The 23,933-nt window shown below is 36.4% G+C and overlaps 1 protein-coding gene across 1 annotated transcript; it reads right to left on the bottom strand.

Moving 5' to 3' along the window:
* Window positions 1–16,351: 16,351 nt before the first annotated feature.
* On the bottom strand, window positions 16,352–17,332 carry LOC138011433 (golgin subfamily A member 6-like protein 25). Its single transcript, XM_068858422.1, has one exon. It carries the CDS (start codon window positions 17,330–17,332, stop codon window positions 16,352–16,354), a length of 981 nt encoding a protein of 326 aa, XP_068714523.1.
* Window positions 17,333–23,933: the final 6,601 nt, after the last annotated feature.

The raw sequence follows: 23,933 nt of genomic DNA, 5'->3' as shown, positions 1-23,933 counted from the left end.
GGGTTGCCAGGCATGCAGAGGCTTGCGGTACGGAAGTGAACAATATACCGCACCATTCTCGAGTAGAGAACGCCGTTTATTGATCGAGATAAGCTACCCAAATCTCTACTCAGTAAGAATTCAGAGTTTCAGCATAAGGTTTTTATTATTTCTTAGGCAAGCACAATTAGAAAGAGAAGAAGCCGAAGCTGCCGAAGCTGCCGCAGCTGCAGTCGCTGAAGCCAGAAGACGAAGGAAAGCAGCACTCCAGAATATGAGAAACAGAAACAAGAAAAAATTTCCTTTTTAATTAAGGCCTGATATCGTAACTAAAATCTGGTATCATTTCAATGTTTTTTTGTCATCCAACAGATGTTCTTTTCGTCAGTTTGAGTTCACTTTTAGTGTTGTATATGTAAGCAAGAAAGAAAATAAAACTTCAACAACAAAAAGAGTGCTGGTTGCTATCAGCGCGCCCATGCAAGTGGTCAGCGGAGTAACCAACATACCCTGCGTCATCACTCATAGAGAATGTTTTCACATGAAGTCACAGAGACCATACTGGTGTCGTAACAAACGTTGTTTGTTATCTAAACAATCTACCAAGAACTAAATTCTTTCTTCTTCAATCGTTTAATTTTGTTTTAACAAACTTACATGGTCACATGTCGCATGGGTGAAAAACAGCTATACAACCATTAAGTTAAGATGCTGATCATCGCAGTTATTAATCAACGTTACTTGAGCAGTAACGAAAGCAAAGCATGACAAATTAGGGCTTGAACTGGATTCGAACCCAGACTTCTGCGATGCAGGTGCAGTCCTCTACCAGTTGACCTATCAAGCCATCTCAGCATCAACTTTTACTGCTCAAGCAACGTTGACTTATATAACTGCGATGGTCACTCGCATCTTAACTTGCTTCTCTCCGCAGTTCAATATTATTATGGTTTTCAAATATTAGCTTTCGTCGAACATACAAACATTGTCAAACCAGTATGATGCGAAATTGCCGAGTGCTCTTTACGCTTCCTGTGAACTGGAATTTGGGCACAAGTTTTCCTGCGTCGTCAAAACGACGCTCAATACCGAGCAGCATATATAATGTGTTAACTGACTGTATCTGCGCGATTTGGTATTCTAAGACCTGCGGTGGCCATGACTTGAACATATCGTCCTAACTTTCAATGGCACACTCTGTTATCAGACTTACTCTTCACTTCCATTCACACGGCTAACTTTGTACTCCAATTAAGAATTAGTATTATAAAGAATAGCGAATCTGCGTCGGTCCAAAACCAAAACCTTTAATCCGAACGGGATAGAAAAAAAAGTCTGCTGCAGTTTTCGTCTCTTCTCAGAAAACGTCATTTTTGCTGAGACTGAATCAATGGGGTTTTAGTGACTGCTAGATAAAGTTATCGGAATATAGAATTAACCCAACTTGAGCGGAACTTGCACGCATGTAAAGCATTGCAAAACGAGCAGCCCCGGACCGTTATTGATTGCAAAGAGGTGTTACAAAAAGATTGGATACTAAGGATAGATAGGGACAAGGGTTAGGGGACAGGGATGTAGACCGATCATATTTCGATCTAGCATAAGAAGTCATCAGGAGGAAACATGCCAGCCAGTTTAGGCCCTTACTCCTCAACTGCATTCTGCCAGCCTCTCTGCAAACCATCTATCAGTTCGTTATAACACTTGTATTTTCGGTCTGGTTTTTGTCCAGTTTCCCCCCTTTCCTCGTAAACCTACATATGATGTTGTTTGCGTTGATTTGTTGATTTCAGTTTACACAAGAGATTATCAGTGTCCCAAATTAGTGCTCCAGTGGTCTTAGTGGTCTCATTGTTTTCCAACGACCCATTGATGGATTGGAGCGATTTCAAAATACCTGACCGCTTTTATTTTCCGTAGCTTCCTCCAGTGCTAGAAGACTAGATACTGTCTCATTGTTTTCCAACGACCCATCGATGGAGGAGGGATAGAGGCCCTTGGGAACGAGGTTTCTGACCCAAATAAGGCACATCCGGCAGGCCACCACACCCCACCACACCCCCATGGGCCATATTTGGGTCAGAAACCTCGTCCCCAAGGCCCTCTTATTTGACCCAGATGCCAGATTTTTCTCAAAAGCTTGGACTCGTACCCAGACCCCTTCTTGTAAACCCTAATCTTGGAGCGCTGTTACTTAAGGCTAGGTTGGTGAGAGTATTTATATTGAATCTGGGTGTATGGTAAGACATGTGGGACAGATAAAAGTGTCTCCAAGTTGCGCAGTAAGTGAAAATGAGCTAATACGCATGCGTACTACACCAATACGGTAAAAGTTGGTTTTTTGGTCGTTTTTGGTAGGTAAGAAGGGTACGTGGAGGGTACGTTCCACATAAAATAGTGTTGATACACAAGTTAAGGTCGGTCGAGCAGGTTGTAAAAAGTGGATGGGAGAATTTGACCGTGTATACCATGCGGAGCCCTAAAAAGAGATGTTACCTCTTCGGTGGCCAGTGACAAATGAATTAAAAAACTACATTGCAGTTATATTTATAAACTTTTGGGCTTTTTTCTTCTTGCGGAGCCCTAAAAAGAGATGTTACCTCTTCGGTGGCCAGTGACAAATGAATTAAAAAACTACATTGTAGTTATATTTATAAACTTTTGGGTTTTTTTTCTTCTTGCGGAGCTCTTGCAAGAGATGTTACCCCTTGTCGGTCACTGTGAAATGAAGTGAAATTAGGTGTTGTAGTGGTATTGTGGATTGAAATGTTTTTTTTGTTGTTTTTTCGTTTATTTAAGTGACAGAGTTTTAGAATTATTAGAAAAAAGAATAGCACGCGAAGCTTCTAACAGAGATGTTTACTCGATGACAGCCAGCGAGAAATGAACCAAATGGGAGCTTACATGGGGTTGTATCTTATAGGTTTTTAGTGATTGGCAAATGCGGGTTTTTTTTTACGGTTGTAAATATTTTTGGATATGAAGGGAGTGTTTTATTTTGAAATCAAACAAGAACTACTTACCTAAGCTCCGCGTGCGTTATTATAATTATATTTGATTAGATTATTTATACTTGAATCTGGTTGATTTTCAAAACATGTGGGATAGATAAAAGTGTCTCCAAGTTAATGCGCATGCGTACTAGTTTTAATTATTAAGAACTATAAAGACATTTGATTACTCAAACAGATGTATTATTTTATTCATTACTTGATGGAATATATTTACAATTTTTTTGTTATTTATTCTTTTTGCATAAGTTCTGGTTGCTTTTGTTGCTCAAGTGGATCATCTATTACTTCAAAGAGAATATTTAGTTTCTTAAGTTGATCCATAAAAAGTTCTTTAGCTTCCAAAATTGTCTTGTTGTCGTTGTAGCGCCAGGTGATAATGTATTTACACGGAATAACAAGTCCTTGACCTTTCTCATATCCTTTCATTTCTGTCTCTGTGGTGGTAATATTACAGGTAACTTCAATGAGTTTCTTCTTGAGAAGAGGGAATAGGATTTGAGCTGGAGGTTGCTTTGTTTCTGGTACGTGACCCAGAGTATATTGACGTTCTTTTCTTCCTTTGACTACTCTACATGCTGTCTTTGAGAACTTATTTCTTGGGTCAGTGAGTACTTTGTAATCAAATCCAGGTGCAACTTTGTACCATTCATACTTGTGTCGACCCGCGATGTAAGACTCGATTTTGATCATTTTGTTATTTTTTTTTTGTTGATTTTACTTGACTTTTACGGAGATGTGTACACCTTGAGTTTAGCAACAAAATGAGGACGAAATCGATAACAGATGCGGTATTTATAACGAGAGAGCCAAAAAAAATGGCGGGAAAAGAGACGCGGGAAAAAAAGACGCGGGAAAAAACCGGAATAGACCACATAGTAATCAAGTTTTATACAAGTTTCTTTTATTGATCATGAATGATACTATTATTTACAATGATTCTTGATTATTTTTTATTCGTGAACATCAGGTGAAGTATCAAGTTTACGTTTTCGTTGTTGCTGCTGTACTGCAAACATAGTTTGAAACTTTTCTAATTGTCTGAAATACTCATTTGAGAAGGCTTGTGACTTAAGTTGACGCGTTTTAATAGCTTGAATTATAGTTTCCTTGTATTTTTTTGTGAGATTTTGACCTTTGGTTCCTGGTGTATCAGCGCAGATTACAAAATCACAGCGTTGTCCTCCAAACTTTTTGGTCTGTAATCCGCATACCCAAAAGAAATGTTGGTGGAGGTTTTTCTTGATTTTAAAATGTGGGTCTTGTTCTTGTTTCTGTCTATCAGAAATATTTTTGTAGCGGTACCAAGCCAGTTGACAAGTGAAATCGTGCTCTATACAACGCGGTGGTCCTTGGTTGTTGGGGTTGGAATCATCGATTTTGAATTATGGTAATAAACTCATTGCCAGCAATGAAAGCATTTTTGCAAACTCAGAAAAGTCAGAAGTCCACGGAAGACGACATCCCGCTCTACACCAAAGGCGGAGTTGATCTTTTTCGGGGTCGTGATATTCCCCTAATGTATTATTACAGATAGGGCAAGCCACTTTTTTCTCTTGGTTATTGATTTGGAGTTGGTCATTGTCACCATCTGTGTCATAATCATTTTGTTCTTCGTAGGTTGGTAATAATGTAGGCGGACTTTGGTTTCGTAAATAATTGACTTCTTTTTTGATTCTGCTTTGTAATTGTTCGTATTCGTCTTCAGGTTTCAGTTGATAAGCTTGAAGATCTTCTTGGTAAGAGGAATACATGGTGAGATGCTCTCAGAGACTCGAGAATGAATCAAATTATGAGAGGTTTTGGTACGTTGAGATTTTATAGTGAATGTTTCCCGCTCTTTTTGTAAGAACTCATCAAACCGGTTGAACCACTCAAGTTAAATTTGCGCGCGCGGGGAAATAAACCAGTATGAAGCGGTAAAACAGGTTATTGAAGGTATCAGGTATAAAAAGGTTTATGTTTTTCATTGTTTATTCAGTTGAAGGATGGCTACAGACCAAACAACACAAGCGTATGACATTGAAGACGGAGAGATAGAAAACGAACTATCAACTGAGGCTCTTCTTTATCAAAGAATCAAGTTGATCGAAGATACACTTAAATTCCAGACTGAGCTGTTACAAACCATTTTAGGATTTTGTCTTGGAGAGTTTAACCAAACGTATCAACTTAATAATGCTGAAGCATCACAACAACAGGAAACGATCGGTTATAACTACCACGACAGGGGAGATTGTGATGCCCACTGTGGGAGTGAAAGCGGCTATTCAACCGGAGAATTTGACGGTATCTCAACCTCAGATAATGAGAACATTGATGGCGACAACAACAACGGCAACTCCCATCACAGCGATTCCGTTGTCCCAGAACGGTGACCCTAATTGGGACCCATCTGAATTATTGTATCAGTTAGAGTCACAAACACCATCACAGTTACAACCACAATCACAAGAACCGATCACAGAAGTGTTACAAGAAGGTGGACAACCAGACATAGAACCATCTCCAAAAAAACCAAAAATTAATCTTTTCAAACAAGTTTTAGATCACTATTTGTTGAGTGTTGACGAACATTTTCAAACAACTTTTATGTTCCCCTGGTCACGCGCAGCAGCAGACGAGAAAAATTTTGAAACGAAGATGGAGTATTTAAGGCAAAAAATGAAACTGCAACGTGATTTTGAATCTTTTTTATTGAAAATACAAACTATGTATAAAGAGTTAAAATAAAGTGTTTTATTACATTATATGATTGTGTGATATTTTATCTATCTTGGAGAGTCTATTTTTTAGATTTTTTATTTTTATCCTTTTCTTTCTTTAAAGTTTTCATATTTCGATGTGTGAGTTCTCTTTGGTTGACTTCATGAATTAAATCACGTTTAAGCTCGAGAAATAGTTTGAGTTGTTTGTTGGTGTTTCCTATCCATGTACGAAAAAAGATATTGGTGGGAGTTGCTTTGGGGTCATTTTGATCGAGTAGTTGTTTGATTTTTGAATCAGAGTTTTCGGTGATAGTTTTTTGTAGTTTTTTTAATTGTGGGAGAGAGGCGAATTGGAGTAGTCTGTAGAAAGCGTTGTGATTATCGAAATTAGAAAAAAATGTTTGGATGATTTTATTGATGTCAGTGAACATACGTGGATTATTTATGAATTGTTTGGTTATCTGTGAGGCTTGTTCATTTGTAGTTCTTTTTCTTTTTCGAGAGCTTGGAAGGATGGTTTCTTGTTTTCTACCAGGGGTGAAAAGTTTTGCAACATCATCATAGAATATAGCCCATTCAGATCTCTGTGGAACTTTATTGTTGTATTTATCTTTCAAGGCTTGTCTTTGTTCGATCATTTGTGGAAGCATTTCATCTCGTAGTTGACGTAAATAATCACGTTGTTTTAAGGTTAGTTTTCTGGACCAATCTCGCCATAGATCTGTTCGAGGCCATGGGATGAAATTTTCATCATCAAGTTTGTCTTGAATCCAATTCTTTAATTGGACTAGGGCTTCGGGTTTGGGTTGTTCTTGTAGACTTAAAAGAATTTTATTTTGATCGTCTTTCCCTCGATTTGTGATAATTTCATAAAAACGATCATTTACCCATTCTTTTTTGAAATCACCACCAGTAACGTAATCAAATACGAATTTTGTAAGGCTTTCAATCAATTCAGGAAGAAAACCTTTCATTTGAAACCACTTGTTAGGATATTCTGTTTGGGTTCTTAAGTTATCCATCAATTCTTGTATTCGCTCTGAAGTTTCTTGAGAATTGATGATATCTTCTTCGTTACTTTTGATAGCATCATTTAAAGGTTTGAAAAAAGTATTGTTTGTATCCTTGGTGTCTTTTTCTTCGTTGGTCTTTTCAGCTGCTGGTTCAGTGGTATCCATTGGTTTATCTGGGGATGGCTCTTGTAATTTTAGATGAGGGCTCATGACTCCTTCTAAAAACCGTTCCGCATTTTCACGCGATAAATCACTCTGTTGAAATTGAGGAAACATCATTCCTCGTAATTCATTTCTGTATTTGTTGAGTAAATAGCGTTTGTATTTGACCAAAAATGTTTTAGTAATGCCTGTAGGATAAGCGATTCCATATCGATCATGATCATTTTCAATTTTTAAGATGGCCCGATAGATATTGAGAACATTAAGTCCTGTTTTTTGGCCACTGACTTGCGCTTTAATCGAGGCTACATCATCCAAAGAGGTTGCTGGTGTTTTGAGAGCTTGTGTCGGATCGTGTAATACGCGCTCTTCGGTTGCAAGGGGTTCTTTGTTAAGCAAACCACTCCCTTTTTGAGTTTGCTCGATTTGTTCTACTTGTCTTTGAATGCGTTCTGCATCATTTTGGGTCACTAACCATGCGATCGAATTCATTTTTTTTGTCTTTTTGATTGTTTGTTAAACACTTTTTTGATCTTTTATATATGTTTTTGTGATCTAAATTTTGGAGACTAAAAGATATTGATGTTCATACTTTAAAAGTTGTTGGATTTTTTCTTTAGTTTTAGTACTCAGTTGTGATTGAATGAAATTATAAAGACTTTGAAGTGTGCGACGGTAATATTGATAAGTCTTTTTATTGAGGGTTGATAGTAGGTAAGCTACATCTTCTCCACTGGGTTGAAGACAGGTTTTATACAATTGACGTAGACGAATGAGAGTTTTAGGATCATCATCACTTAACAAAAGTGTGTAGCCATCGATGTCTCGTTTTAAAATATTTTGAATGAGAGTCCATGGACTTTGAAAATTTTTATCTTGGGTTATGAACGAAGCATAGGGTTCATCATAGTCTTGTTTGAAAAATAGAGTGTCTAGTTTTAATTCTTGTCGAGTTTTTTCAATGAGTACTTGTAATAAGCGAGAATAATTAGAAAGTAATTGTATTCCAACGTCTACTTGTTGAAGAGCCGTATTTTTAGTTTGTTTTTCATTTGGATCATTTTTATTTTGGTTTATGATTTTAGGTAAGAATTGAGGGTGAGTCAATAGTTGATAAATTTTTTCCTGTTTTGTTTTGAGTATGCGAATCGGCTGACTTCGAAGTTCTTTTAGTGAAAAGGGTTTTTGTAATTGGGTTTGAAGCTGAGGACTAGCAATGGATGTAATTTTTTCTTCTTCTGTTTTTAAAGGAAGTTGACTCCAAGACGCTGAGCTTGTGAGTTTTGTATTTTTTATGTCTTCAATGAGAGGTCTTTGACTCGCTTCTAAAACTTGGATTGGGCTGGATAATTGGTGTATCGTTTATTGAAGTTTTTGGAGAGTTTGGTTTTGTTTTGTATCAGTGGATACTCGATCTGAGAAGAATATAGAACCGAATGATTTCCACAAATAACTTAAGATTAAGTTTAAGTGTTTTCTTGTCAAGTCTCCTTTGTAATCTTTTAAAAATTGGTAAATTTCTTTATTCTCAGGAAACTGTAACCAAAATCTTTCATCAGCGAAATCATTTTCAGGGATGGCTTCTAAAGAAGAAAAGTTCCAATACTTGATGATCTGTTTAATCTTTTCATCAGTGGGAATCTCAGGGTCCGCTAAGAAAGGTTTTAAAATATCCCAAGCCATTTGAAGATACCAGTTAGGTGGTTGATCAGGGAATTTTTGATCGGTTGTATCATGTGAAAGAATTTTTTTCTCAGAGTCTCGAGTTACGCTTGACTGCACCTCAGGTATGTCAGGAATGTGTTTGCGGTTTCGAGTTACGCTTGGCTGCACCTTATGTATGTCAGGAACGTTAGGAATGTGCTCAAGAATGTCAGGAATGTTAGGAATGTGCTCAGGAATGTCAGAAATGTTAGGAATGTGCTCAGGAATGTCAGGAATGTGTTTGCGGTTTTGAGATGAAGTGAAAAGAATATCTGGATGAAAAATACTCAAAGCGTTAGGCTCTGAAGTTTGATTTTCTTCTTTTTCTTCGGGTTGAAACCAAGGAAAGGGTTGAGGCTCTATCTGTTGAAAGTTGAGTTCTTCATTTCCAGAGGTTGAGGGTAAAAAAATAAAATCTGGCTGCTTTGGTTTTAGGTTTGGCTCTGATGTTGTCGTACTAATATTTTGTCTTGATGATAGTTGTTGGGTTGTGTTGAAAGTGTCGGATGAAGTGTTCAAAGTACTTGAGGTGTTACTATCACCAGTAGGCTGTTGCTGGTTTTCTTCATGAGTTCCAAAAGGTAATACAACTGGTACTACTGAGGTGGTTGGATTTTTACAATGAGACGTGCTGTGAATATCTACATTAGAGTTTAACTGACGTTGAAATTTTAGTATTTGTTGTGAGGTGATGACCCAAACATAAGTTGTCATGATGCTCTTTTGTTTTTGGACACGGTCCTTTTTAGGTTTCTTTTGATTTTGGGTTTTAAATAATTATTTTGAGATGATGGTGATGCTGTCTTTTTGTACAATCGACGGATATATTCAACGCGAGTTTTGAATACACGAGGACGACTTAGTTGACCATCAGGTTTGATGTGATAAAGCACTTTTTGATCTAAGATGGTTTGTCTGGGTTTAGATCGACTTCGATGATAAAGATAAGCAGGACTATAACTTTTATACACAACTCGTGTCTTGTTTTTTATGATTCTTTTGTGTTTTTTTGATCCGCAAAGATAAGACACTCTGTTAATCCTTCGTCTGGGAAAATATGACTTAGATATTTGGTTAAGGTCAAAGGCTGTCTAGGATGACCATCTACATATAAGTAGCCACCGGGTTTTGCGATCTTACTTTTATAGTATTTGACCAACTCTTTTAAGACGTCATTATCTGACTCAAATTTTCGAAAAGCCTCTTTTAAAGCTCGATCTTCCGATGAAAAACGAAAGTAAAATGAACCTGTAGCTTGACTTCTCAAACTGATTGTATGTCTCGCGTATGGATGTAAGGTTTGTTGGGTGATAAAAACACAGAGATGTAAGTGATGAACAGCTTTGGTTAACACTTCAACCATAAACTTGGATTTATAAACATCTTGAATGAGGTCATCCAAAATTAAGATTCGTGGTTCTTGTTCTTTTTCTATTTGATTTAAATAATCTTGGGTAGGTAATTGATTAGCATGGAATTCAACCCCATACTCTGTCTCGAGTATATCGAATGGGTTTTTTTGCCAGGTTTGCCCACCATAAAAGTAATCAGTCTTGTTAATGTTAGATTTTAAAATCCATTGACTTGGATCTTGAGTTGATGGGACTCGAAATTCTAAAATTTCTGGTAAATACTGAATTACTTTTTTAAGAACAGTAGTTTTACCACTCATAGTACTTCCATATAAAAAATAAATTCCAGGGGCTTGAAGTTTGAAAGCGGGGGTTTGTTGTATACCTTGTAAATCCATATAATCAGTAAAATTTTTGATACCTGATTTTAAAACATGTTCAACTAAAATCTGCTCTACTCTTTGATTGTCCATGATGTATTTCAATTCTTACTATTACTATTTAATAAATCAATCACAACTATTTCTTTCTTTTTTATAGTTTTTTTTATTACTACTTTTTTTTGTTTAAGGTGTGTAGGGGCACCTCTTGTGTGGGGACTATCGTTGTGTGGGGACTACTCTTGTGTGGGAACACCTCTTGTGTGGGAACTACTCTTGTGTGGGGACTATCGTTGTGTGGGGACTACTCTTGTGTGGGAACTACTCTTGTGTGGGGACTATCGTTGTGTGGGGACTACTCTTGTGTGGGAACACCTCTTGTGTGGGAACTACTCTTGTGTGGGGACTATCGTTGTGTGGGGACTACTCTTGTGTGGGAACTACTCTTGTGTGGGGACTATCGTTGTGTGGGGACTACTCTTGTGTGGGAACTACTCTTGTGTGGGGACTATCGGTGTGTGGGGACTACTCTTGTGTGGGGACTATCGGTGTGTGGAGACAAGTTGATTTCGTTTTCCCCCACACACATTTTTTCGTTTCCCCACACACATTTTTTCGTTTCCCCACACACACATTTTTTCATTTCCCCACACACATTTTTTTCATTTCCCCACACACATTTTTTCATTTCCCCACACACATTTTTTCGTTTCCCCACACACATTTTTTCGTTTCCCCACACACATTTTTTCGTTTCCCCACACACACATTTTTTCATTTCCCCACACACATTTTTGCGCGCGCATACAGAAAAATCACAAAATTTTTGTACTGTTCAAATTTTATTTTTTTTATTTGATACAATTAAAAGTTAGACACGAATTTTTCTTTTTAGAGACATACTTTTGGCTACAGCTTTTTCTAATAAATTTTTTCTACCAGGAAACTTTGAAATGTCTTTCTCGAGTTTAGCATCAGCCTTCCATTTATCTTGTAAAGTTTTAGCTTTTGAATAAGCCAGATCATGTTTTAAAGCCGCTGCATCTAGTCGATTTATCGGTAAACGTTGAGAGTCTAAAGGGGAAGCCAACCGTTGTTTTAATTGTGTACCAGGACCTAAATAATTATAACCGGGGACATGCCATTCAACCATACCTAGTTTTGAACCTAAACGAGTCAAAAGTGTATGCACATCCAACCCTTTTCCTTTAAGTTGTTTGACACGGTCCTTTTTAGGTCTTTTCGTTGTTGTTGTTGCTGCTTTTAGTGTTGTCTTGTTCTTGGTGAATACTTTTTTAAGTCTTAATAATTTTTTGTGAGATCTTTTTTGTTTATGAATTTTGGTCATTTTTTGTTTGGTAAAATTAGACGAAGGAACTTTGGTATATACTCATCTTCGTAAAGCTTTCTATATCCAACAAACATTCACATCGTCCACAATTGAAATGTTTTATTAAAGCTTATATAGTATGACTCATGGGTTTTTTTTATTCCTTGTGGGATATATGTAAGTGTCTTATCTAGTATTTATACATGAGCTAATTTTAAATGAGCACGACATACGTTGGTTTGAATTTGGTTTTGGGAGCCTTGTCCTCGTTGTCTTTGTACTTGTCGCCGTTTATTCGAAAAAAGGTTTTGTCGAGTAGCGTACCAATGTTCTAAACGCGGATGGGATAATGTCTCATCGGTATGTGTTTCTACATTGAGAATTTTAGGGTACCAACGATGCACTTGTCGATGTACAAAGTTGTCGTTAGCGGGGTCATCATCAGGATCGAAATATTTTTGTAAATTTTTAAAGTTATGACGGTATTCTCGCGTCAACCATTTGGCTACAAATAAAGTATAATCACCACAAACAGTGCTATAGTCTTGCTGATAATCTTCTGTGTTGTGTAAACAATCTTTTTGAAGTTTGATCCATAAATGGGGTTGGTAATATTTCGGTGGATGCCCATACGAATCGAAGAAGAAACATTTGTAACTATTAGAATAAGGTTTGATAGCTAAAACCCAATGTTGTCCTGGTTTAGAAATAGGATCTGTATTGAGAATCATTAACCATTTGTTAAAATGTTTTAGACGAGCCCAGGCAGGAATTTGATCTGCTCCTAGCACTTGTTTGAAATCAAAATCTTGATATTCAGGGTCTTTCTCTAAGGCGCGTTGTAATTGTTTAGTATCATGCATCTTATTCAAAATCTAACACAGTTCCCCCTTTAATGTTATAACACTTGGGGTATTCTTGGTGAATACTTGGTTTGACTAATTTATCAGGTCCTGACCATTCTTTTTGAACAGGATCACTTAAATAATAAGCGTAAGGTTCCATGGTCCAAGCAATGAAACGGATATTTTCTGTTGACGTACCCCAGACCATAATATCAACAGGTCCATGCAAGCGTTCAATCGCTTGATCTCCTCCATTGTAATCGGGATCGAGACATACCCAAGCCCATTTTTGACCAAAAGGTAAAAATTCAGGACGTTCGACGCAACTATTATGTCGTTTAGGGTTACCAGGTTTACCCCAATAATCCATTTGAGTTTGCCAAATCATTTTATGCGTTTTCATGTTATTGCGCCAATCCATTGGTCCGTCATGAAAAATATCCACACCATTAATCTTGATTTGAATTTTATCAATACCGCACGTTTCCATGCTCAATTTTTCGTATTGGTACATACCAGGCCCTCGTAATGTCGTGTCTTTCATAAAACAAAAACCAAATTGAGTGGGCCATTCATTTTGCCAATTAGTAATACGATCCAAAGTCTTAGCTCCATCCGCTGCACTGACAGTGAACGGATTACTCATCACAATATGAGGCATTTTATCGGTAAGATATTGTTTGCTTCTTGAACTGTGATAAAAAGTATTTTCGATATTCTTAAGATCTAAAGGTTTAGGTTTGACATAAGGAATACGCAAATACGTTTTTCCAAACTCGATTTTCCAATCCACTACAATTTTCTTACTAGTAACTTCTGGATCTTTAACTCTGTTCACAGGTGTTTGAAAACCGTTTTCTGTAGCTATATTGACAAGAAGCCATTGACGATACTGTTTATTGAGTTTAATGACAACTCGAGGATTGAACAGACCAGGCATGAGTTCATTCATCATGGGAAAAGGTCCTGGTAAAGGTTCGCACATGAATTTGACTGATAGAGGTGTTACTTTGTCATCTTTGAAAGCGTCGGCATCAAAAACGCGTTCAGCGTGTAATACACCCCACCGTTCACGTCGGGTAATAGCTTCAGGTTCTTTCCATTGATCATCCGTATTTTGTGCAGCAAAATAATCCCGTTCATTTCCGCAGAGTATTCCTGGATAATTGTAGGTCAATCGCGTTAATTCTTTATTTTCCTTTTCTTTCCAAGTTAATTTCAACATATACATGATAAGGGCTGAGAGACGAGTCATATAGGGTGATGTCGCATTCACATTGCGTTTACTCTCACCGGTGATAATTCTTGTTTCTTCTAACATGTAACGCTCCGCATTCAAAGCGGGTTTCATATGAACTGTAGGTGTTGTTTTTACAGCTTTTGTGTAATGAATAAAATTCTTTTTAGCAGATTCACCCGCTAAATGATACTGAAATTTACAAACGAGTTCAAGTCGCCACCAGGAAGGATTGGTCACATAATATCCCATTTCATCTGGAAGAAAATGTAAAACCCAATCTTTATCATCTCCTTCATGTTCACTTAATGTCTTATCGGGTTTCACGTATTCAATATGAACGTCATCGTAATTATCAAACAAATATTCTTGTTCAATGAGTCCTAATTGTGGTTTGACAAGCACAGTTTCTAGTTTTTTGCCTGTCTTGGTTTTTCCATCAAAATCTTGATCGACTTGTTCTAATTTACGTTTGTTTTGAGTGTTTAAGGTGTACTTAAAATGTTTAGCGCCTGTTGGTCCAACTAAGGCATATTCACCGAGATATTGTAAAGGTAAGACACTCGTCGAAGCACTACCACCTCGTTGGGACATAGTCCTTTTTAGGTTTGTTGTTTTGTGAATGAATGGACTACTACAAAGAATCAGTTCTGTGTTGTTTTATCTTTGTTTTATTTGAGTCTTACTTCTATTTATATATGTTTTTCTTAACTGGGTTGTTTTAACTATGTACCTTTCTAGACAGGAGAAATGTCTCCGCCTTTGACATTATAACATTTAGGGTAAGCTCGAAATACACTAGGTTTAATCAATTTATCAGGACCTGTCCATTCATTGTGAGTAGCGTCTTGTAAGTAGTAAGCAAAAGGTTCCATACACCAAAAAATAATACGTATGGGTTCAGTAGTTTTACCCCAAACTAAAATATCAACAGCACCATCTAATCGTTCAATGGCTTCACTGCCTCCATTATAATTGGGGTCCAGACAGATCCAAGCCCATTTTTGACCAAAAGGTAGATAAGCCGGATCTTCCATACAGCTATTGTGTCTTTTAGAGCTCGTCTCATTTCCCCAATAGTCCATTTGAGTTTGCCAAATCATTTTATGTACATTAATATCATCTCGCCAAACCATAGGACCACTTTTGAAAATAGGTACACCATTGATTTCGATTTGAAATTTATCAATCCCACAGGTTTCCATGCTCAATTTTTCTTTTTGATATAACCCAGGCCCACGAAGATTTGCTTCGGTCATGAAACAAACACCGAATTGAGTGGGCCATTCATTCTGCCATTCTAAAATGCGATCTAAAATTTTCGGTGGTCCTTGTTTCCCATCAGTGGTATAAGTGTTAAATTCAACAGCATTTGAAATAACTATATGAGGCATTTTATCGGTGTCATATCGAGTGCTTTGGTTTAAGTAAAAGGAATCTTCTGATTTTTTAAAATCTTTGGGTTAGGGTTTCACATAAGGAATTCGTAAAAATGTTTGAGAAAGATCAATATCCCATTGCACAGCAATATCTTTTAAAGTACCAGAAATATCAATTTGAGGATCTGCTTTTGCCTTTTCTTCATCCGTTTCATAACCATCACCAGAAGCTGGTCTTACGATGAGAAACTGACGATAATTTTTATTGATAGTAATTACTACTTGAGGATTAAAAGTACCAGGAATCATTTGATTGATCATAGGAAACGGACCAGGTAAAGGTTGACACATAAATTTAATTTTACGTGCACTTTTATCTTTATTAAAAGCATCTTGATCAAAATCACGTTCGGCTTGACCACTATCCCATTCAGATTTCAAGACAAGTTGTTGAACTTCTTTAGCGTCATCATTATGTGTAACTGAACCAATATAATCTCTTCCTTTACCGCAAAGTAAACCTGGTCGATTGTAAGTCAGTCTTTGTAGTTCAGGATTTTTTTTTTCAGACCAAGTTAATTTTAACATGTACATGATCAAAGCTGAAAGGCGTGTTAAATAAGGTGAACTGGCATTGATATTCCGTTCGCCTCCTCTTGTAATAATTCTTGTTTCTTCCAACATATATCTTTCAAAATTTAAAGCCGGTTTCATATGAACAGTTTTCCCAGTATCTACACTTTTCCAATCTTTAAAAGGTTTAGGGTTTGATTTATCATCAGTAGCATACCATTGAAATTTACTAACAAGTTCTAAACGCCAATACGAGGGATTGGTTAAATGCCATCCTACAGAATTGATAATAAAATGTAACGTCCATTCTTCATCTTCCCCAGTGACTTTACTTAACACAGCATCTGGTTTCACATACTCGTAATAAAAATCATCATAACTATCAAACAAATAATCTTTTTCCACCAGTCCTAATTGTGGTTTCACTAAAATCGTCTTTAAAGTCTTGCCTGCTTTAACAGCAATATCACCGTCTAAGGCTTGATCCGTTTTTTCTCGTAATTTACGTTTTCGATTGATAGCGTGTTGAAAATGTCTAGCAGCTGTAGGACCACCAGTACTCAATTCTTCGTCTACATACTGGGAAGGTAATAAGACGCGTTGACTTCCACCGCTTTGAGAAGTCACTTTTAACATGTTGTTTCCTTTTTCTTCAAATCAATTTTTTTCAGAAAACAACTAATACTGATATTGGTCTAATATATCATCTAAACTTTGATTTCTCCTTTTATACTTTTTTCTATTTTCTTGTTCTTCTTCATCATCACTACGTTCATCAAATCGACGAGATGAGACTCTAGTAGGGTAAGGTGATGGGGCTCTATACCTTTGACGAGATGGTGATGATGTTAAATGAGGTTGGTGGCGTCTCATGGCATCTAAAAATCGTGATTCACGTTTCTGTTGACCCTTGGATGAAGCAATTCGTGCGCGTTTATCTCCTTCAGTTTCTTCATCGTCATCTACCAAATAATCACCAAAATTCGATGCTGCCCATTGTCTAACATACAAGTCTGTTAAAATATCTAAATTTTTTTGTTGATTGATGAGCATTCGTTGCCAACGTTTATTTTTATTTTTGATACTTTTTTTGACATAGTCCTTTTCAGGTTTTTCTTCGTCGTCTTCTTCGTCTTCTTCTTCTTCTTCCGAAGTTATATCACTCACACTTAAAGCATCCTCCTCATCATCCTTGTCGTCATCCTCGTTCATAAAATTAGGCAATGTGTGTTGTTGTTGAGTTTGTAGTAAAGCTTCAATATTATTCAAGACTTCTTCTTGCTGTTTCAATGTTTTGGCTTGTTGTATGGCAATCTCTCTTTTCAGTTTACGTGTCTTTTGTTTTTGTAATTCTTTTTGTTGTTTTGACATAGTCCTTTTTAGGTGTTTGGATGTTACGCCAGTAGCTACAGAGGAATTAGAAGAACCAGTAGCCGTTTTATCTTTTTTAGTTTTTACATCACTACTTTTCTTTAAACTTTTTGAACTCTTTAAATTTTTATCCAACTGTTGTTGTTGTTGAGTTTGTGATGAGTTTTCTTCTTTATCGTTCAATGCAGTGTCTTGATTTATTGCTACTGGTTCTTCTTCCAATGGTACTTCTTGAGCTATTGAAGTCATGGTCTTCATTAAAGGACCGCGATTTGACACTAAAGGCATTTTAGTTTTGACTCGAAATAGTTGTTGTAAGTGAATCTAAGATATCGTAAGAAGGACTGAATCACGGCTTTATATATCTTTTTTTTATTTACTTATCACTGCTATCAGTAACTAATTAAGTAATATAAGGATGTCTGTATCGAGGAGGAAAACCTCCTAATTCTTCTGGCGGAGTCCAAATACTTTTATGTTTACCACTCCCACTTTGTTTGATTTTAGAATTTCTAGACATATGTTGAAAGACTTGTTGAGCTAAATCCTCAGCTTGCTTTTGTTTGGCTTTTTCTGAAGGAGTAGGACCTCGTGGATTGTATGAACCTAAAGTTTTCTGAGAAGGTTTCAATTTTTTATTATAAGGACTGGAGGCCCAAACTTTTTCAAAATCTTTTTGTCGTTTTAAGGCTTTTTTATAGAGAGAATTAAATTGTTTTTGGTACATTTCTTTTTTAATATGAGGTTCTATATCACGTTGCGCATCATATTGAAGTCCAGCATTGAAATTCACCCAATTAGGAATCAAACTATCAGCTCCACCTTTTTGAACACTGTCTTTTTGGACATTATCCTTTTTAGGTTTCTTGCTTTTCTTATTAAATAAATGCCCTATTAATCCAGCTGTAGTACCACTAACCACGGCAGGTACAGTATATTTTAAAGATTTTTTACCGATTTTTTTCAAGGAATGTTTAAGACCAGCACGAGCAGTACGACCGACTATAACTTTGTTGGTTAAGACATTATAAGTGCCTCGTACACCTAAAGTCTTGTTGGCTAAACGTGCAGCTTGATATAAATTTTTGGCGTGACCCCAAGCACCCAGTCCGCCGTGTTGTTTTTGTTGTTTTTGCACACGGTCCTTTTTAGGTTTCTTTTTCTTCTTCCTTAATAATAAACTTGCCGTCAAACCACCTAAAGTGCCTAGAGTACCAACCCCCACTGCAGCCATTTTACCCAGTCTTTTAAGTTGTAAACTTTTTGGTGGTTTTTAGTTCTTGACATAAAATCTTGAGGATTAAATGTGGTATCATTTTTTAAACGTGTGGGTCCTACTCGTCGAAAATCGCTATAGTTCGGGCCATGTTCAAAGACTTGATTTTGATGTCGCAGTTGAGTTACTCGTGGACGTAAAGCTGACATTCCTAAAACTTTTGTTTTGACTACAGGGGATTTACCACCCTTTTGGGCACTTTTGTCTTTTTGGACATTATCCTTTTTAGGTTTTTTTTTATTGAGCAATCCACCTAAGATACCACCTAACGTACCAGCTGCAGCTATACCAGCTAATGGTTTGACAGTGTACTTTTTCAATTTTTGATTTCGAACCCGCTTATTCCAAGTTTTTATAAACTTTTGACGTTTGCCTAACATTTGAAGGTGTTGTAATCTTTGGTTTTTACGCCATACTTGACCTGCTGTCAGTGTTGTTACTTTCGGTGGTTTGTAAACTCCATACGTTCCATGCTTGCCATACATAGGTGGTGCCATGTCTTTTTGCACTAATAAAAAAATTTTTATACTGTTCAATTGATTTGATTGATTTATATACTTAATGATTACATAGCTGCAGTCGCTGGTTGACCGGTTAAAGCACCTAAAATCGGTTGTGCCATCTGCAAGATAAGAGGCGCTGCTACACTAGCTGCAATCATACCTCCTACCCCCATACCTCCTTTTTGTTGGTTGCTATTACGACTTAAAGCCATTTTTTTAGCTTTCTTGATCTCATGTTTCATCAGACGATTTAAATAATTTAAAGTTTTTTCGTACTTGTCAAAATTACCACCTGTAATATGATCGTAATAAGACCCTTTGTGTTTGTTAGCTAAATGCGCTAACTTCATACTAAAACTTAAAAGTTTATTCAGATTTTTACGTCGATTTAAAAGTTGACCGCTTTTTTTCGAACTTTCCAATTTTTTTTTAGGACTTTTTTGTTGAACACTTGTAGTACTCGAAGAAATAGTTGGTGCTAAATATCTCAATAAATGACGACCTTGAGCACGTTTTTGTGCCCGTAGTTTGTCACGTCCAGATTCTCGAGCTCTTGCTTTGGCTAAAACTTGACGCATACGAGAGGCAGACATGACTCTTTTTCTAGGTGTCGTTTTCGTTTTAACACCCCCATGCATTTTTTTTGACTGGTGTTTATGATGTTTACCAAGACCCAATTGTCTACCTAACATCAAGCCACCTAACCCAGCGGCGAGTAAAGGTAAGAAACCACCTTTTTGTTTTCTTTTTTTAGATTTTACCAATGGTAAATGTAATCCGCCTTCCAAATTAGGATCTAAACCGCGACTATACCCTCGCCCACCACCTTCTAAATTAGGATCTGAACCGCGACTGTAACCGCGTCCACCACCTTCTAGATTAGGATCTGAACCGCGACTGTACCCTCGTCCACTACCTACCATTGTATGACCAAGTGGGTAAATACGTTGACTATTTTTTAGCAAACCCAATGAAGGCTCTACAGCGACTAAAGGCATATTTCTTTTTCTTCTAGTTTGGGTTTTGTTGTTTTTGGACACGGTCCTTTTTAGGTTCCTTTTTCTTTCTTTTTTTAATTAAATATTGCTTTCTCTTATATATATATATACTTTTCTCAAAACAAAACAAAACCAACTAAAACTACCTCAAAGTATTTGGACGAAATTTTAAGACTAAATTTGATAGTGTTAATTGTTTTATAGGTTTTTGTTGATGATTTTGAAATTTTAGTTTAAGAAAAGAATGATACCCTTTATGAATTTGAAACCAGGCATGTTCGTGACTTTTAGGTTGATAACGCAAGACAACTTGTTCAGGGTCAATAAGAATGCGAGCGATATTTTTAGTGAATGTTTTCCCTGTAAAAGTAGGTTGCATTAAATCGAGTTCGACTGACATCGTCATCATTCGAGAAGAAGAATCTGACATGAAATCATTCCAAATCACCATATCTTTATGAAAAGGCAATAAAATATCTCTTTCTTTAATGACATCAGGTCGTATTAGTGATAAACTATCATTGTCAAGTTCCCATTTGATTTGGTCTTGATGCTCGATTTGCATCATTAAAGGAAGTTCACCATCTTCTTTACGTAATAATCCTAAAACTTTGGCGATTGAAAGAGGCACTTGAATTTTCTTTACGCTACATGTGTCTTTAAATTTTAAATGGAGTAAACGATTTGCTGTCAAAGTGACTTCCATGTTTAAATAATTCAACATAAAATTTAAGACAACCCGTAATCCATCCAGATTAGAAACTTTACAACTGGGAAACCAAATTTCATCCATACCACTATACTCATCAATGTTTTCACGATGCCATTTCAATTCTTGATGATATAATTGTTGATTCAGACTTTGAAGACGAGTATTCGAAGCAAATGGAAGTTTTCCTTTTCTAAAAATAGGTCTAAATAGTGGTACTGCAACAAACCAAGTCACACGAATACTCAATGAATCACCCATATTATGAAAGGAAGACGTCAAACATTCTAATAACTTTAAGCTCACTTGATCTTGATTCATTAAATGTAAACGATAATTTTGTAAATCCAATAAAATGTCTCCATTTTCGTTAGTAGTCGCATGTGTCAATCGAACATATCTGGGTTTAAGAGTACCACTACTTAGCTTTCGTTTCATATTGTTTGAGTTGTTTTTTTTGTACTTGTACTGATAAAAAAATTCTTACAAAAGTACTTTGGCACTGTTGAGATATTTATTTTATATATAGTTTTTTCTCTTTTTTTTTGTACTGTTCCATTTTTTTTTTGGGTTACACTAAAGTATTTTTACGAAATCTTAAAACTAAATTCAATGTGATGTTTTTAAAGCGATAATTTCTTGTATCTTCCAATCCTATAGTCAGAAAACTATGCGATCCACTTGACATCATTTTCCAGCGAGGAACTAAAGGTTTATAATGTAAAAGTTCTTTCTCGATGGCAACAGGTACCACAGCTAAGGTTTTACTAAGTTCAGTCCCCGTAAAAGTAAATCTCATTTTATCCAGACTCACAATCAAAGTTTGAAATGAATTAGATGAAATAGTATTCCAAATAAAAGTATCTTTATGAAAAGGTAATAGCATTTCAAATTCTTGTAAAGGCCAAACACGTTCTAAAAAAACCCAAAACCCTTTGACAGGGTCAACCTCATCAGTAATATCATCAAGAATTTCTAATGAAAGTATTTGGTTCTTGTATAGTAAGGGTAACAAAACAGGAATTTTTTTTGTTTGAGTGAACAAGCCTAAACATTCTGCAATTTTACGAGGAAAATACATTCTTCCGACGGGGCACGAATGATCAAATTTTAATTGTAATGTGTCGTAAGCTGTTAATTCGAATGAGATACCAGCATAATTTAACATAAAATTCAAGACTACTCGACATGCATCCAAAGTCGCTATTTTACAAGGAGGAAATTGAATATCATCTGTGTATTCTTTTTTAGCGCCAGGGAGATCTTTGGATGTACGTTTCCATAAAACTTTTTGATTGTATAAATGTCTTTGTAAATTTTGAATAGCTATATCTGAAGCAAATTGGAGTGCACCATTTTTTTTCTCAGGTAATACTGGATTTCCACCACTATCATCTACAGTGTCAACGATCATTTTTAATCGAATCGTTTCTTCTAAAGGGTTGGCAGGACGTCCCATATTGTGTAAAAACGCTGCTGTTGAAATTTCCAAAAACTCTAAGGCCACTTGATCGTTGTTAGAAAAGTGTAAGTTATAATTTTTTAAATCTAAATGAATGTCTCCATTGTCATCGGTTGTTACACCAGATAAATGAAGTACCTTAGGGCGAACCACATTAGGATCTCTTTTCAGGCGTTTTCTAGCAGACATTGTGATCAATAAATGTTGTCGTCGTCGTCAATAGCAGCCCAATCGTCCCAATCGAGTTCAGTATCTGTTAAGGTTTTACGAAAATGTAAGGCGATGTAAGTAAATCCTTGAAAGAATCGAGGACTTTTATGAGTAGCTGTTGTTGCGTTTTTTAATTGAACCGTTAACGAATCTAGACCATCGTCTTGTCTTTCACGCAACTTTATATAATCTCGGCCTTCGTAAGTGACTAATGGTTTTTCCTCGGGTAAAAATAAACTCAAAGGGTGCTCGTAACTCGTTGTACGTTTCCATAATTGTTGCTGTTGTTGTTGTTGCTGTTGTTGTTGCTGTTGCGCATTACAAGTCAACACAGCGTCTTTGATGTGAAGTTCAGGAATACTTAGAATAATCGAACTGATATAACCAGGGTGTGACCAAGGTTGGAAATAATACGATTCCAATTCACTTGTTTTTAATGTCAAATCATTTATGTTATCTATAATCGGGAATCCTAATTCATCTACAACCGCAATGGAGGTAACAACATCTTGTTTAACTATTGGAAAATGAAGATTGCCTTGTGCATCCACTTCTGGAGTGCTTAGACTGGGTGTGATTTTTGTAACACCATGCCATCGGGTTTGTAAAACAGAAGGTAAATCATCTCGATCAGTGACTAAAGTCGTTGTAAACCATTCCTCTGAACTACCAACTTCAATACTAGCAAGCCAATACACGACTTGTTTGCTATTATCCCAAGGTACTTGAACTAAACGGACAGGTTGATAAATACGAAGATTGCGTCGTCCGTCTTTATCATAATAATATTCTGTCCATTGACTCTGTCTAGCCCATGTTTCCAAATCAAAAAGAGACACTAAATCTTTCGGTAAAATCATCCAAAAAAATTGGGTTTCTAGTGAAAAACCATCATTTTTGTTTACAAAAGGTAAATAAGTCGCTATATTTTTACTCCCTGGTGGTGAGACAGCAAAAGTGTGAGGTCTCATTGCATAGATTCGAAAAAATTGAGTATCTTCACCAGCATGTAATTCTTCTCCTTCTTTCAAAATATAAGTTTCCTTAGCTAGTTCATCGACTGTATCTTCATACACCAAGACTCTAGGCCATTGTAAATAAGGATTGTAATGTGAAAGCGTATCTCCAGACCACAATTTCCAAGTGTTCCGAATGGTGTCGTCTTTCAATTTGCCTTCTCGAGAACAGGTTAAATTTTGATTAAAAATGTTTAAAATAGCCCACCAACTGCCTTCAGCATCCCATTTTTGACCAAAGTCATTTTCTGACCATAAATTACATGTCATCCTAGGTATGGATCGAGCTTCCCAATAACCTTGATCTGGATTCCAACATAACGCACCAGATTGAATTTGAATACTACGACCATTAGCTTCCAAAGGTAAAAATAATGGAGTTTGATACGGGTGGAATTTGACGATACCTTGCTTGTTAAAAATGAGAATAGGTCGCTCATTTTGTGGTGTGGGTTCTTCTTTGCTTGTTTTGGAATTCCATATAGTTTCATACCACATTTGCTTGGGGAAAGGTAAAGTTTGACCCATAGCCATGACAACCATGGTTACATTATCATCATATTCTACACGAAATTTCAGTATAAGCATTCCTTCAATATCGTTAGCTATTCTAATCATTTTATCCACATTCAATAATTCAGCTAATTCATCACTCACTAACATGTAAAAATAAGTCTGATTCCATCTTTTTAAAAACTTGACAGAAGTATAACCG

Source organism: Montipora foliosa, chromosome 1, assembly GCF_036669935.1.
Source record: "Montipora foliosa isolate CH-2021 chromosome 1, ASM3666993v2, whole genome shotgun sequence".
In the NCBI taxonomy this organism is placed as follows: Eukaryota; Metazoa; Cnidaria; class Anthozoa; order Scleractinia; family Acroporidae; genus Montipora; species Montipora foliosa.
The sequence above is the reverse complement of the archived record's forward strand: the minus strand, read 5'-3'. Positions and strand labels throughout refer to the sequence as shown.